Raw genomic sequence first — 15,104 nt, 5'->3', positions numbered from 1 at the left:
GAGTAATTCAGTTCTTTAATCCAAGAGATAAACAAAGTATCTCAAACTGTTGTGAGATTAGCATCGGATATAAGTTGTGTAAATTAGAGTTGTTGATTTGAGACATATTTTGTACATTATTTTGGTTCTTGGGTATTAATAAATTCTTACTTATCCAAGATAAATTCCCAGGAAGCTTATACTACTCTAGATACCATGTTAAAGTACGAAGACAAGAACCAGAAATAGAACCACAGCAGTTTCAACAGAAGCTATGAATAATTTATTGTTCATTACGCCATGTAAAGCTCCTGCCAACCCACTATGATACCTTTCTTTCGCTTTAATCAAAAAATTTTTTTTTTTGGGGTCACCATTTCATCATTCGGCAACTGATCTCCACCACCTTCCATTTGATCTTCCAGTACAGTTGCAAAGTCTTGTCCATTAGCATAGCCCTTTTCGTTTTTCAATTTTTGAAAATGCAGACAAGTCACAGATCATTTCAGTATATCCAACCGGCAATGTGTATAATTGTTTTCCTGGCATTCTCAGCTTGTTAACAAGAAAATTCAGAATTCTGCATATTGTAAGATTGTAGCATATAAATGTCAATTGCTTGTGGGGTGGGATGTGTAGTAGTCATAGGATGCATCCGCTGGGCGTGGAAACGGTGCTCCTACATTGGTTCAGATGATAGCGAGGCATGGCCTATCGCCACCATGGAAGAATTTGAACCTATCCCCAGAATCTGCCGCGTAATCCTTGCAGTGTATGACCCCGACCCTGACCATCCTCAGTACCCTCCATCCAACCATTATCGGGTTAATTATGACAACATCCTCAAACGTGTAACCTATGAAGAAACACAAGGCCATTCACCACCTTACATTATTTACTCTGATCACGAGAACCGCGAAATTGTTCTAGCAATTCGTGGCCTTAACTTGTATAAAGAGAGCCATTATAAGATACTTTGGGATAATAATCTGGGGAGGCAGATGTTTGATGGAGGCTACGTGCATCATGGTCTATTGAAGTCAGCAACTTGGATCCTGAGTCAAGAGTCTGAGACTTTAAAGATGCTTTGGATGGAAAGTGGGAAGAACTACAATATGGTTTTTGCTGGCCACTCATTGGGAGCTGGTATTGCTGCTCTGCTGACAGTAATTGTAGTGAATCATGGGGATCAAATAGGGGGGATTCCGCGGAGTAATATTAGGTGTTATGCAGTGGCACCTGCACGGTGTATGTCACTGAACTTGGCAGTGAAATATGCCAATGTTATACATTCCATTGTCTTGCAGGTGAGTTTCAAGACCAAATTATGAGTTGCATGTCTCAGCATTACAAGAATACACTGTTGTTATTGAGCTGTATAAAAGATTGAGCCATACCTTTTTATTGTTATCTAAAGAATCTTATCTGGGAGTTAACTTGGATGAATTGACTATTCCATGACAGTCTATACTTGATATTTTCCAGGATGATTTCTTGCCTAGAACTCCTACCCCACTGGAAGATATAGCTAAATCCATCTTCTGGTTAGTTGTCACTAATTCATGACATTAGTTAGACGTATTGCACATTTCTCATTTGGAAGTGTCCTTCAATATTTACCATGTACAAGAGTGAAATATTACAACTATCAGCTTCAAATCAGGGCTTGACACTTTCAAGTTTCAACAGCTTGCCATGTCTGATGTTTTGTCTGTGCTTGAGCGATACCTTTATGCCAGAGGATAGGAAGCTTAAAGATCCAAGAAGATTGTATGCACCTGGTCGAATATATCACATTGTGGAGAGAAAGTTTTGCAGGTGAAGTCAAAATTCTTACTTGTGCAGTGTTCTACTCCTAGTGATATGCCACCCGTTGATGTTTTATCAGTAATCTTGATCAAATTACTTCGGCAGGATTTGGTACACAAATTTTAGCTCAAGTCTTCTTGTGATTGTAACCTAGTCTATCATACTTTTATGAGTCGATAGTATTCTGCTTTCAAAAAGAGAGCAATGTTTCCTTAAAGAAAGATTCAGAAGCATGCAAACACTGAAATGATTGGCAGGTTTTTCAAGGTATGGCCACTGACGATTAGTTGGAAGGCACAATGGAGTGACATCCGACTATTATTTTTACTGTAGAACAATTTGAGCATGAAATACAAGGAAGAAATTCAGTCAACCGAAAATTTTTTCTTTGTTCTTCTAGAAGAAAACAGATAATGTAATATTTGCCAAATTCTTATGGTGGTATTTTACTATTTTATGTCCACAGGTGCGGAAGGTACCCCCCAGAAGTTAGAACGGCCATTCCTGTAGATGGAAGATTTGAACACATTGTGCTGTCTTGCAATGCTACATCAGATCATGCAATCATTCAGATAACAAATGAAACAGAGAAGGCATTGCAAGTACGTAGGAATGCCATTGGACCTTTTTCTTTGTTTCTTTGAGGTTTCATCATATTCCTAGCTACTGCCCAGCAATTCTTTATACTGTGGAGAGGGGGACGGGGAGCGAGGGTCAAGAATCTACCTCAATAAGTCCTAATCCTGTACTGAATGTCATAATAATTAACAGACTATGATTACTGCTGCTGATAAAAAGAAGAAAATGCATCAGATTTCCTTATTTGTAGACACAATTTCACTTTCAGATACTGAAAGAGAGTGGCGATGAGACCGCTACAACCGCACCAAAGGTCCCAAAATTTGACAGGTTGCAGACTATTGAAGAAGAACACAAGGATGCACAGGAAAGAGCTATCAGTATGAACATACTTCATGCTGTGACAACTACGGAGGAAGAAGAATCCTTGGAGGAGACAAATATAGAGATAAAGGACTGTCAGGATGAGGATGAAGATGCTTTGAATACTTTATCAAAACCTTAAAATGCGAATTAATACTTCGCACAGATGCAATTGTCACTAAATAAGACTAGTTCTCTGGATAGTTGTTCTCATTCTTTGTCTGTGGTATGTTATCATATTCTCTCTTAGTCTTGTTTGTAGACGAAATGCAAGTGAAAGCTACCTGCAGAACCAGAACCCAATCTTGAAAACCGATTAGCTAGTAACAGTTAATACATTTGATGAAACTCAATTTTCCTGTGTTTATAATGCATGATTGAGTGCACCTATCTTGTGGCTAGAAGTATCTGATGCCTGAAGTAGACAGCAGCACAAGCCATTCATCAAGATGCTCGTGTCCATGTCCACTGATTTGACCTGCACAATTTGATGATGCAATATTCTATGAAGACACGGTATTTTGCTTGTTCATAGTTTCAATCATGGCTTTTTGGAAGGTTTTAGAGTCTATTTCCAAAACAAATGCCAGAAGTTGAAAGTCATCTATCGGGACAATGGAATATTATTAGGAAAAAGTGTTGGTATTACTCTTTTTTTTTTTTTTTTTTAATGACACGGGGGTATCCGGGCCTTTGGTCCAACTAATCCCCCTACGGCCCGGGAGAGGGTGCCCCAACCCACTCCAAGCACGGTAATCACGGGATTCGAACACTGATCAATACTTTAAAGAGGACTAAATGACTGGCCGAGCTACCCTGCAGGAGCATTGATGTTATTGATTTAGCCCTTAACATGGTTGGCGCTTTTGCTACATTTCTTAGATAGATTAAGTACATTACTATTTTCTGGACTTTTTATGAAAAAGTGTGATAACGATAAGATAAAATGACGATTAAGAAATGGATTCACGAAAATGTAAAAGTTTTCGGGAAGAAATGGCAATCCGAACATTAGCAAGAATCATGAATTATTGGCAATGAAATGTCGTTCTAGGAAACAAACTGTAGAATTTGAAAATCTAATTCAAATGTAACAAACATGTGAAGCTACGGAAACTATTCTTTTTGGTAGGGAGGAAGAAACTGGGACAGGTACAACAGATGTAGTAGTAAAATACACTCGGAAATTCTCTTCTCCGTTCGTCCCATTTTGGTGGGCATGGCATAAAGAATCGAGACGCTTTTAGTTAATCTCGAAGCATCACCATCCTCCAGAGTCCAGAATCCTCGACGTGTCAAACTTGTATAATAGCTTTTGCTGGAAAAGTTCAAATGAAAGGTGGCTTAGGTGAAGAATACGCCTTTTACATAGTGGGAAATCTAAAAATACGTGACCATTAAGGAAATGTAGAAGCAAATTCATTTTTCTTCTTGTTGATTCTAGAAATTAAGGATTCAGGAAATGACAACAAGTCCTCTCTCTCTCTCTCTTTTCTCTTTCAATTTTAAAAGATAAATATATACCTTGTGGTATAGCTGGGATGGTATCACTTGTTTCTAGTTTTTCTTTTCCCTTTCTTTTCTTGGTGTTTTTGGTTTTTCCCTTTTTCAGCAGAAAGCAAAAAATTTGTCTCTTCTTTTTTGTTTTTGCCCCTTTTCCCTTAAATTGAAATCCTTGCAATAAAAAGGTTCCCAGAAAGTAGAAAGCAAAAATTTCAAGCATAGCCCCTTTACACGGAACAAAGAATCATTCAAGTCTCAATTTCGACATCAAAATTCCAGAAACATAATGCAGAAATTTCAGGCAAAGCCCCTATACATTGAACGAAGAATCATTCAAGTCTGAATTTCAATGTAAAGTTAATAAACTACTACTACTACTACTTCATTTCTTCCCAATTGCGCAGTCAAGAAATTTCAAGAACAAGACAAGTCCCTCAATAAACACGGCCAGCTGGTCAATTCATGTAGAAGCCACACGGTCTGAACTCTGAATGAATTATAAAATTAAAACTTCTTCTTTCTTCATAATGAATTAGTATGATTTTGAGTCCTTGTTAAGTAACCTGTCATTCTCCAAAAAAGATAATAAAAACCCTGTCATTCTCCATAAGTTTGTAATTTATCTCTAACTTCTCCACTAATCACCAACTGCACTGTGATTTCTAGTAAATACCCCTCTGATAAAGGAAACTAATAAAGCTTCCTTACCACCTAAGACAAGTGCCAGCATAAAACTTTTCCACCCAATATTCTCAGTACCCAATGCCAATTTTGCATCTTCAAATCCAACCCATAATTCTTGCCAACTCAAAGCCACCGATTTGATACCCAATTTTATTTTTTTGTTTCCACAACCAGCACCCTCCAAAACTCCACCATTACCCTCCCCGGCCCCCTCCACCTCTACACCACCGCGATTCACACACAAAACACACGCACTAAAGTGACAAGAAAACACACTAATCTACCACTGCCCCACGTGCCCCCTACACCATTTTCCCGCCCTCTTTTTCCCTTCCAGCTATTTCCTCACATGCCCAGCCATTAAACTTCTTGTTCACTAACACATAAAAATTAAGCTCTTCCTATCCTTTTTGTTAACTGTTTTCGGTTTGTCTCTCGAGTATTTGATTCTTTTCCTGTTAGGACAATACTGTTTGCTCATTGTGTCAAACAGCCAGCTTTGTATCTGTGAATGCTATATATGATCAAATTCGATGGAGTTCTGATACTTCGGTGACTAACTTTCAACTTTTCCACCGGCCCTCTTGCCAAAAATCCCAACTTTTTGATGTAGTTGCTTGTGGGGTGGAGCAGTTTTCTGGTGTTAGGCTCAATTGATATATATTTTTGTATATTGTTAACTACACTGAAATTCTCCAACAATCCTTGTGTCAAAATCCCAAATTATCGATGTCGGTTTCTTGTGGGGTGGAGTGTTTTTTTTTAGTAGGATGTTTGAGGTGGGGTTGGAAGCGTTGTACTTACATTGGTTCCTATGATAGCACTACTTGGCCAATTGCCACTGCTGAGGAATTTGAACCCGTTCCTAGAATCTGCAGAATAGTCCTAGCTGTCTATGAGCCGGACCTCAGGAACCCCAAGTACCCCCCTCCTGGTGGATATCGCCTAAACCCAGATTGGGTTATTAAGAGAGTGACCTATGAGCAAACCCAAGGCAATGCCCCGCCTTATATCATTTATCTTGATCATGACCATAGTGAAATTGTGTTAGCGATTCGGGGGCTAAATTTAGTTAAAGAGAGTGATTATAAGATGTTGCTCGATAATAGGCTAGGAATGCAGATGTTTGATGGGGGTTATGTGCATCATGGGCTATTGATGTCAGCAATTTGGCTGTTGAACCAGGAATCTGAGACTTTGAAAAGGGTTTGGGAGGAAAACGGGAAGAGTTATAAGCTGGTTTTTGCAGGGCATTCTTTGGGGTCTGGAGTTGCCGCTCTGTTGACTGTGATTGTGGTGAATCATAGAAACAGATTAGGGGGAATTCCACGGAGCCTTGTCAGCTGTTATGCTGTGGCACCTGCTAGATGTATGTCACTGAATTTGGCTGTGAAGTATGCTGATGTTATACACTCCGTGGTGTTGCAGGTGAGAGCTGACTCATTCAGATGTATTGTCGGTTTTGGGTAATGATATTGTTTTGGAAGTATGTGTAATTTTTTAAGCAGCTTTGAATGCTAAAAAGGGAATCACATTAGATGCAATACCTTTGACAGTAAATTTAAGGAGTGAACTGTCTCGGATTTATGGCACAATAATAAACCAAATGAAATACAACACCCCAAGCAGAAGAAAAGAAGAAATATTTATTATAACTCATAAGGGTGATGAAAACTTGAATTTTTAACGCCTGCTTAAACAAAATTGTGTATATGTTCCAAATTATCTTCCTAGAATGGCTTCTATTATTTTACATTGTTAAGCCATTTATATCCTATAACAGCCATTTAGTTACAGTTCACTATCCAATCTTCTCTCTTGTTATATTTGCCACCTGATAAATTACATTCAGTTGCATTCAAGCTAAATTCTTTGTTGATCACTATTGACTTGAGTTTACCGGAATTCTCATAATTTCAAAACATTATGCAAAATATCTTCCAACCTTGAAGCACATAACATGATGTAACTGCTAATTTATCCATTAATTTTTTGGATGTGTTCACAGGCATGTCTAGTTATGATTGTTATGTGTATAAAGATGCAAAGATATGCATAACTTAAGTGCACTTCGGAGTGTGTCAGATTTTTCTCTCTAGGCAGAAATGAAGGTGAATGCATACAGAATTAATTATACTGTATCTCGTTTGACTTTTTTCAGGATGATTTCTTACCAAGAACACCCACCCCGTTGGAGGATATATTTAGATCTATCTTCTGGTTAGTTTCTTTATCACCTTTTGGAGGATGCAGAAAACCTTTAAGTTCTTTCACTTGTCATAGGAGTGAATTGTTATTATTATCCCTTATACCAGGCCTTGATCCTTTGGACAGTTTGCCCTGCTTGATGTTTCTTATATGCTTGAGAGATACCTTCATTCCAGAAGGTAGAAAGCTCAGAGATCCAAGGAGGTTATATGCACCTGGTCGCATGTATCACATTGTAGAGAGAAAATTTTGCAGGTAAGTTGATATTTGAACTTGTGGAGAACTGGAGATATATTCCTTAAACAAATTTAGCTGCATATTGCATGTTCTATGTTCAGGAATTTCAAACAATGTTCCATGTCAATCAATTGCAAAAACTTAAAAAGGATGTATTGCCTCCATCCCTCCCGCCCATCTCAAAAGAAAATTGCCATAAATGCTGCTTTTGTTAGACGAAGCAATCTCGTTAAAAAATATAAAACCTTGTGTTCGTTATTGTCTTCTGATGTTAGTCTGGACTATGACAACTTATGCTATTGAAAATCTGAAGGAGACAACTGCAGTATGAAGCATACACAAATTGTTTGGTTAGGCCCATGCATATCTTAAAGAGTTACTTGTTCCCCAGCAGTCAGATTTTGATTTATTTCTCTGTTCCTATTTTCAAGTAGTGTTCCTGACATGTCTTTTATCGTGTTATTTGCAGATGTGGAAGGTATCCTCCAGAAGTCAGAACTGCTATTCCTGTTGAGGGAAGATTTGAACATATTGTCTTGTCATGCAATGCTACATCAGATCATGCAATCGTTTGGATAGAAAGAGAAGCAGAAAAGGCCTTGGATGTAAGTTAAAACCAGATCCAGAGTTCTCTTCCCTATGGTTTTTTTTGCTTTGGGTTAATTCTTTCCTCACCTGCAGTCATGATAAGTAGTGGTAAAGGTGCAGGCAAAATCACATATCAATGTTTAATCGTGGACATTATTCAGTATTAGTCTGACACCTGGAAATTGCCATACGTATACCTTATATAGTATTTTCACCAGTCAACCAATATTCAGCAACCAAGTTTCTGGGTTTTGTTGTTTGTATAGTCTGCAGTTAGGTTTCATTATGCTTGTCTTCTCTTCTTAATGTGAGATTGGCCGTGTATTCTTATCCTTTTCAATGTCCTGTCATTTCCAAGTCACTGAATGAACCAAGCATGTAGAATATCACCTCATTTAAGCAAATTGAACCTTTTAAAGTCCTCACTCATGATGGCTTTTGCCATATTTTTGATGGTTTACGTATTGAGTTAGTATATTTTCTCTTGGTAGAGACTGAAAGAATGTACAGAGACGGTTACAACTGCACCACAAATACCAAAGATTGAAAGGTTGCAAACTCTAGAACAAGAACACAAGGATGCACTGGAAAGAGCTGTCAGCTTGAACGTCCCTCATGCGGTCCCCAAAATTGAGGAAGGAGAATCATCAGGGGAGAAAAGTACAGAACCATGTGAGGATGTAGGCAAGGAGGACAGAAGTGCATCGAAAGCAAGATCAAAGTCCTCAGATGCAAGAACTAACTGGGATGACCTAGCCCGGATGCTTTTCCAGAAGGATGAGTCCAGACAGTTACTATTAAAGAGAGATGCGGCTCGTCCTATATAACTGGCTACTCTGGTCCACTCCTGAGTTTTTGGGAGTTTATTTTTGTTCAGGAGAAAATTTTCCTTGGTGTCACTCGTGCTTCATAACCGGCAATGCTCTCTATAGTCTTCTTCTTGTATAAAATGGGAATGCACAATATTTCCCCTCTTCAACAGCAGAAACAAGTGAGGGGAAAAAATTTTATTAAATCCCTCAAGGGTTGCGCATTTTGTTCATTTGTTACCATATCATCAGAATCCTATACTGAACAAAGAGTAGTTTGTGGTTTACTCTTCACAAAATTTCATCTACCTGCTGCTGGGGTAATTTAGTAGTTCCATCCGTTGTGATCTAATTGGCTGTGGGAGTTGTACAAGGATGTAATGCAGGGATATACATTAAACTAACATTATACCCTAGAATCCTCATCTTTAAACCAAACGATCAAGTACAACCGTACAAGCACCCCCCCAAAAAAAATCTTGCCATTGCACAATCATCCTTTTTATTCACACATGGCTTCTATGAAGTAGGCGAAGCTGCTTGATTTTGATTTTGATCATGTTGGATGCAGCACATTAACATGTGTATCTATTCGCAAATTGCCAAAGGCCAAAATAAAATATTCCTACTCTCAAGCATTCATTTAGCTAAACTGCCAACTTTGGCAGTACCACAAATAATGTGGCTGCACTTGCCGAGGTCTAGAAAAGGAAAAGATATTTTCAGCAGGATATAACGCAGGATATAACCATTTTAACACAACATTCTAAAAGTGAAAGAAGGTGATCAAAGGCAAGAATAGAAACCTAACCACTTAGAATCTAAGCACTAGCCAACTTTATCGGGTCACTGCAAAGTACATAATACCGAGTATAAAGTTTTCCTAATGCATCAAAATACAAGCACTCAGCATCAAACTTCGTACAACTGCAATTTCTCACTAGCGGTTTTCCATTGCATAACAGAGCACATGGGTCAATTAAGATTGCATAGCATGATACTCATCCAGCTCTTTGTCAAGTTGATCAGCCGATTTGTCAAGAGCTTTCTTTATCCCACGGCCCCCACCACCACCACCACCACCACCACCACCACTGCCACGACCTCGGCCACGTCCACGCCCACGCCCACCACCACGGCCACGGCCACCCCTCATACCGCCACGACCCCTTTGCCTAGAACAACACAAAGAAGGCTTTAAATAGACCATACAAAATTTTTAAGTCTGGAAATCAGGAATGCAATAAAGAGGGGCCATCAGTTATTGACTTGTACAAATACAAACAACAAAATAAAAACCAAAATAGACCAAATACTATACAGGATTAAACGACATGAACTAGCAGGTGACCTTTTATTTTGGTAGGTACTTCTGAAAATGAAATCTAACGATACAAGATTGACGAAAATGGTTGGCTCAAGGCAGGTCCAAGCAACCACCAATATGCAGTAAAAAGACAATTAACATGAACCAAGTATTTCCATAAGCACTTACCCTGCACCACGAGTAACAGCAGTGGGGCCTCTAGTGCGTCCAGGTCCTGGCCTGCATGATCCCAAGTCTCATTAGTGAGGTGCTAACTAAGCCGAATGAAGAAAAAACATTGATTTGAGCTCAGTAATGCCAATAACTAGTTAAAATTTGATCTGAATATGCCCAACATATGGCATAAGTGCCACTTATCACACAGTGTGCAAAATATTGTATTAAAGGCTCATGAACATAAAAGAATAAACTCAGTCTTAAGTAGAACGACTAACTTAAAATGTAAATTTTCAAAGCATTCCTCAAGCTAAGCATATCACACTGTTAGATGTCATTGAATCAATTAAAATCAACAACATGCACCACGAATGAAGTAGAGAAAGAATGCCAGAAAGTGGAACCAAAAATAAAGAGTGTTCACTTACGTCACAACAACTGTCCGCCGCCTCCCATTGGACCCTCCAACCACATTTACACGAGCAGAGACAGGAACCTCAGCATTGGTACCAACTATTTCAATCTTCATAGGCTTGCCATCCAATTGCACGTTGTTGTATCTCTTAAGTGCCTGAAATGCATCACTCCTTCGAGCAAACAGGACTTCAGCTGAACCCTGCATAAATATCAACACGATTTATGGGACTCACTAATTAGGAAAGTGAAACGTAAAAGCCAAAAACTAACCCAAAAAATGAATGTAGTGATTCACCTAAATAAAACTCAAGGAACAATACACATGTAACCCATCAGTCTGTAAAGGTGATAAAAAAAAAAAAAAAAGAACTGCACTACACATGACTAAGGCATAAATGCAGAAGGCTACAATGTGAGAATCAGAATCACAAAAGCAAGCGTCTATGCTACAAATCTCAACAATAAATTTAACTAACCTTGAGTCATAAAGATGGCCCGTGCAAGGAAGGGGGGGGGGGGAAGGCAAGGATGTAACAAAAAAGATTGCAATTATACATGTGTCACTCATTTGAACCTAAACTCTTTTCAGTATTACACACAGCACACGAAACAGACTGCAAATAACAAACTTCCAAGTGATAAACTATCTATGCAAGATTTCATGAAAAAACACAAGTTAATTTCAAAGAACCATTAGTACTACTAGGAAAAATATGGTCAAAGAAATCATCTTGCTTCAAAAGAGTAGGACCATCTCCACAAAACAATGGATTTCCAAAGAAAATTGTAATTGTCAATGGACATAACCAAAATTAAAAACAATTGAAACTCGAAGACGTTAAAACACTTTGCTACAAATTTCATGAACCTAAATTGAAACTGTGATAACAATTTTAGTTACATTAAAAACATTCAGCAAAAATACAAACTAAAGATGCACTAGTCAATTAGACCAGTTTGTTGAAATAAATGTTCCCTAACATTAGCAAGAATAAAAACATGAATCACCACTCATAAATACCTATCCAACTAAACAACATAATTTGGCTTTTCTATGATTCTGTCATCACTTTCCAATCAGTTAGACAAGTAAGATCAATGGAGAAACAAAACAAAACAACTACAACAGTAATGCATTGCAAACACAAAATACACATCATAACAACATAAAATTTATAGCTACCAACTGAACAATCACAAATTTCCTGGAACACAAAAACTTACACTTGGACGACCAGTTTTGTCATAATGAATTGCGTATCGTATCAATTCTCCAATCTCAGAGAAGAGTTCCTGTGTTGCAAGTCATTCCAAGAAATCTTCAAAACATTATCCTTGCAAAAGAGGTTTATACTGTGAAAAAGATGTGCAGGCTATACCCTTATATCTTCATTGGTCACTCCAACATCCAAATTAGAAACATATAACTTCGTGCCATTGTCCAAACCCGACAAACCTGCAGCTTTGAGACTTTCTTCAAACAAACCACTCTGCCATGGCAGATTCTTGGTTCTGCGGAAGGACTGATGCCCAAAAGTAATTGGGATAGGAAAAACAAATGTCAGCATACTACCAAACCGTAACATAATTCACCTTTCTTCAAGAGTAAATCAGATATCACATTCTGGCACTAGTAGTATCAGTCACTTTGACATAATCAAACAACAAAAGAATCAGATACCAAGGAGAAACTATGAAAACTATGTGTAGATGGGAGTCGAAGACTTGACCCACTGCATGTCCACTGGTTCCATGCAAAAGGTGAGAGCTCCAGTTCTGAAGTTCAGGGAAGGAAGCCATCCTAGCACCTTTGCAAAGATGCCTGAACTGAGACAGGCAACTGAATATCTCGCCCACGAAGTATTTCCAGATATAGCAAAAAGATCCATCTTTACTCCCCTTCTAATCAACCAGTTAAGAAACTATTGCTACTTATATGGAAAGGATTTAGCTATGGCAAAGTATTTTTGACCCCCTAGTTGTTAAGAGATATTAACATGGAGAAAGCTGCTAATTTTCAATTAATGGAGCTCCTCAAAATAAGGTGCTAACAAGTAGCATTAGGCTTAATGAGACCAGCAGAAAGAAGTTCAATTTTGCCTGCATGAGGCATCAATGGCAAATAGCATTATGCAACAATAACGCCACCAAAAATCTTCTCTTTTGTCAAAAAAGATCCCTTCCAATGTCCTTGAACAATAGTCCACGAATGGAGAGACTGTGAGGATGCAGCAAGGGGGCACTATTATACAACAACTTTTTACAGCTCAACCAAAATGGAACTTCTTCTTGGGCCAATAATGTCACAGAACTTCTCACATTCAATTTCTAAAGCAAAATAAGAGAACCTTCGTGTTTGGTTCTTAAAGCATATCAGATCTGTCTAGGAAAAGCATAAGACATCCACAGAATCTAGCTTGCCTTGGCAATAGTGTAAGCTGATGGCCGAGTATTTACACCAAGTGGGCCCCTGCGAGGAGCCCCAGTTGTCCTTCCACCTCTAAAAGACCCTCCTGTTCCTCTACCACGACGGGCCCTACCTTGCCCTCTGCCTCTCTCATTATTACGCCTGTTCTTTATCATATCATCCAGTGACATATCCAAAGAAGCCATTGAGTCCACAAACAAAGCTTTTGAGTCAATCTGTAATCAAACAGATAAAGGACATGCAAGACCATCAGAATCAAGGTCAGGCATCAAAATTTAAGCTATTCAAAGTACTTAAGCCACAGAAAGAAAAAGATAGCCAGAATCAGATGCAAGGACCAACACAAGAAATCCTGGAACTAAAGGCTACTTAACATGAAAAATCACTCCCAACCAATCTGCAATGCAACAGATGTTTACTGAATTTCTTACAGGACATGAGCAAGATGAACAGGCAGATAATGCAATACAAGCACAGAGCTAGCTAATCAGATCAGAAATAATTGTTTGTAAAGATGAATTGGACATACAAAAAGTAAAATTTTTTTGAAGTCTCTATAGTACTAACATACTCTCTAGCCCCGACCTTCAATTAAATTACCCAGTGAGGTCTAAGGGCAAAACTAGAACAAAGACTGCATCCAGTGGGTCCAAGCAACGGGCAAATAAACCTGCCAAACAAACTCAGAGACCTAACCACATTACTAGAAAACAGAATAACCTCTAGTACTAGAAAGCAGAGTAACCTCTAGGAATTTGGGGTTGACTTCATAGGAGTGGCAACTGGCAATTTTTTATCCCTTCCTACCCCTCAGACTCAGCCAGAGCATATTGTAGCAAATCTTTTGGTTATAATAATAGCAGAAGAACTAAATTGGCGCATGCATAAACTCTGCTGCATTTATGAAACTTGAGAATAATACTCAAAATCTGCCAAATTTAATATTACAATAATTTACTACAACCTTATTCAAAAGTGCTAATCTTGTATACTAACTGTTTCTTCCGAAAAAAATTGAACAAAATATTTAAGGCACATAGACACGCATAAATTCAGTCACTTGCATACAAATCACGCAAATCTATGGCTAAAAACAGACAAGCTCACAATTTTAGGTCCAAAAGATGAAAGTAAATATCAAGCAACTACAACGTTCTTCCGTGCAGAACAGCTTCTGATTTAAGTTATCTGCACCTACGTGCTAACAAACCATTCCATTTAACGGCCAAAAAGAATAAAACAAGAAAAAGCTGCCAACATCGGCATATCGTAAAAGGAATTTGCACAAAACGCACATATCGGCAAAACCTAATTTTCTACATGCTACAAAAGAAATCACTTGTACAAAAATCAATGAACATTACCCTGGGTAATCTACAATCCACAAATCAAAAGAATTCAAGCATAAACATAAATATAAACACGGACCTAGCATACACACACACACACATATACATGGACATAAACGAGCGAAAGCTTCAAAAAGTTACCTAAATCAGACAGCAACGCGAGCCGGACGCGTTAAAAATTACGGCTCCGAGGATATTTTTTCAGGAAAATTTTACCGAGAAAAAACAAGAACAGGAGAAAGTGAGAATTTTAGACGATGAGGATGAGGAGATCCATTGGTTCGATTGATTAGAAAATTGGGGTAGCTAATTCTTTTGGCGTTAGGGCTTGCTGAAGAAAAAGAAAGACGGAAGATTTGGGGAAATGTTCGAGGGGAAGGAAGTGAAGGGTGAGAGCAGGGCAACTTCCAGACTAGTGCTGTTTTTATAGTGGAGACGACCTGAGAAGTCGTGAGTCAATGGGAAGGGTAATGATCAACGTCGCGGGTTATGGGCTGTTGATCGCGTTGGGCTTCTCTATCTCTCTGTTTTCGTTCTTTCTTTTAGTTTTTTAGTATATTTTTTTTATTATTACTTGAATTTCGATTTCAATAGTTTATATTTCATTAGTGATTTGGCATTTCTTACAATCACTACTAATAACTTAGGTTATATCTTTTTTATTTTAG

At 38.3% G+C, this 15,104-nt stretch overlaps 3 protein-coding genes across 3 annotated transcripts; 2 read left to right on the top strand and 1 right to left on the bottom strand.

Annotated features, from left to right (window-relative positions):
• The first annotated feature begins 428 nt into the window (after positions 1–428).
• LOC113778691 lies at positions 429–3,039 on the top strand. The gene is made up of 5 exons (XM_027324169.1): positions 429–1,286; positions 1,465–1,523; positions 1,669–1,797; positions 2,255–2,390; positions 2,636–3,039. Exons 1-5 carry the CDS (start codon positions 588–590, stop codon positions 2,870–2,872), a joined length of 1,260 nt encoding a protein of 419 aa, XP_027179970.1. The 5' UTR covers positions 429–587; the 3' UTR covers positions 2,873–3,039.
• Positions 3,040–5,031: 1,992 nt separating this feature from the next.
• Positions 5,032–9,046, top strand: LOC113778186. The gene is made up of 5 exons (XM_027323489.1): positions 5,032–6,345; positions 7,079–7,137; positions 7,252–7,380; positions 7,832–7,967; positions 8,442–9,046. Exons 1-5 carry the CDS (start codon positions 5,647–5,649, stop codon positions 8,775–8,777), a joined length of 1,359 nt encoding a protein of 452 aa, XP_027179290.1. The 5' UTR covers positions 5,032–5,646; the 3' UTR covers positions 8,778–9,046.
• Positions 9,047–9,401: 355 nt separating this feature from the next.
• LOC113777779 (THO complex subunit 4D) lies at positions 9,402–14,840 on the bottom strand. The gene is made up of 7 exons (XM_027322978.1): positions 14,578–14,840; positions 13,081–13,302; positions 12,039–12,182; positions 11,884–11,952; positions 10,671–10,858; positions 10,255–10,305; positions 9,402–9,934 (listed from the first exon to the last, which is right to left on the bottom strand). The coding sequence occupies exons 2-7, from the start codon at positions 13,270–13,272 to the stop codon at positions 9,739–9,741; spliced, it is 840 nt and encodes a 279-aa protein (XP_027178779.1). The 5' UTR covers positions 13,273–13,302; positions 14,578–14,840; the 3' UTR covers positions 9,402–9,738.
• Positions 14,841–15,104: the final 264 nt, after the last annotated feature.

Source organism: Coffea eugenioides, chromosome 7 (assembly GCF_003713205.1).
Source record: "Coffea eugenioides isolate CCC68of chromosome 7, Ceug_1.0, whole genome shotgun sequence".
Classification (NCBI taxonomy): domain Eukaryota; kingdom Viridiplantae; phylum Streptophyta; class Magnoliopsida; order Gentianales; family Rubiaceae; genus Coffea; species Coffea eugenioides.
Note: the sequence above shows the minus strand (reverse complement) of the source record. Positions and strands in the feature narration are given on the sequence as shown.

Bases quoted from the DNA above. Each gene is read 5' to 3' on its own strand.
- LOC113778691 (XM_027324169.1), top strand. From the start codon at position 588: ATGTCAATTGCTTGTGGGGTGGGATGTGTAGTAGTCATAGGATGCATC. The intron at 1,287-1,464 runs GTGAGTTTCAAG...GATATTTTCCAG, and splicing joins TACATTCCATTGTCTTGCAG to GATGATTTCTTGCCTAGAAC. The intron at 1,524-1,668 runs GTTAGTTGTCAC...AAGTTTCAACAG, and splicing joins ATAGCTAAATCCATCTTCTG to CTTGCCATGTCTGATGTTTT.
- LOC113778186 (XM_027323489.1), top strand. From the start codon at position 5,647: ATGTCGGTTTCTTGTGGGGTGGAGTGTTTTTTTTTAGTAGGATGTTTG. The intron at 7,138-7,251 runs GTTAGTTTCTTT...TCCTTTGGACAG, and splicing joins ATATTTAGATCTATCTTCTG to TTTGCCCTGCTTGATGTTTC. The intron at 7,381-7,831 runs GTAAGTTGATAT...TGTTATTTGCAG, and splicing joins GTAGAGAGAAAATTTTGCAG to ATGTGGAAGGTATCCTCCAG.
- LOC113777779 (XM_027322978.1), bottom strand. From the start codon at position 13,272: ATGGCTTCTTTGGATATGTCACTGGATGATATGATAAAGAACAGGCGT. The intron at 11,953-12,038 runs GTATAGCCTGCA...CTTGCAACACAG, and splicing joins TGACCAATGAAGATATAAGG to GAACTCTTCTCTGAGATTGG. The intron at 10,859-11,883 runs GTAAGTTTTTGT...ATATTTATGCAG, and splicing joins ACAAAACTGGTCGTCCAAGT to GGTTCAGCTGAAGTCCTGTT.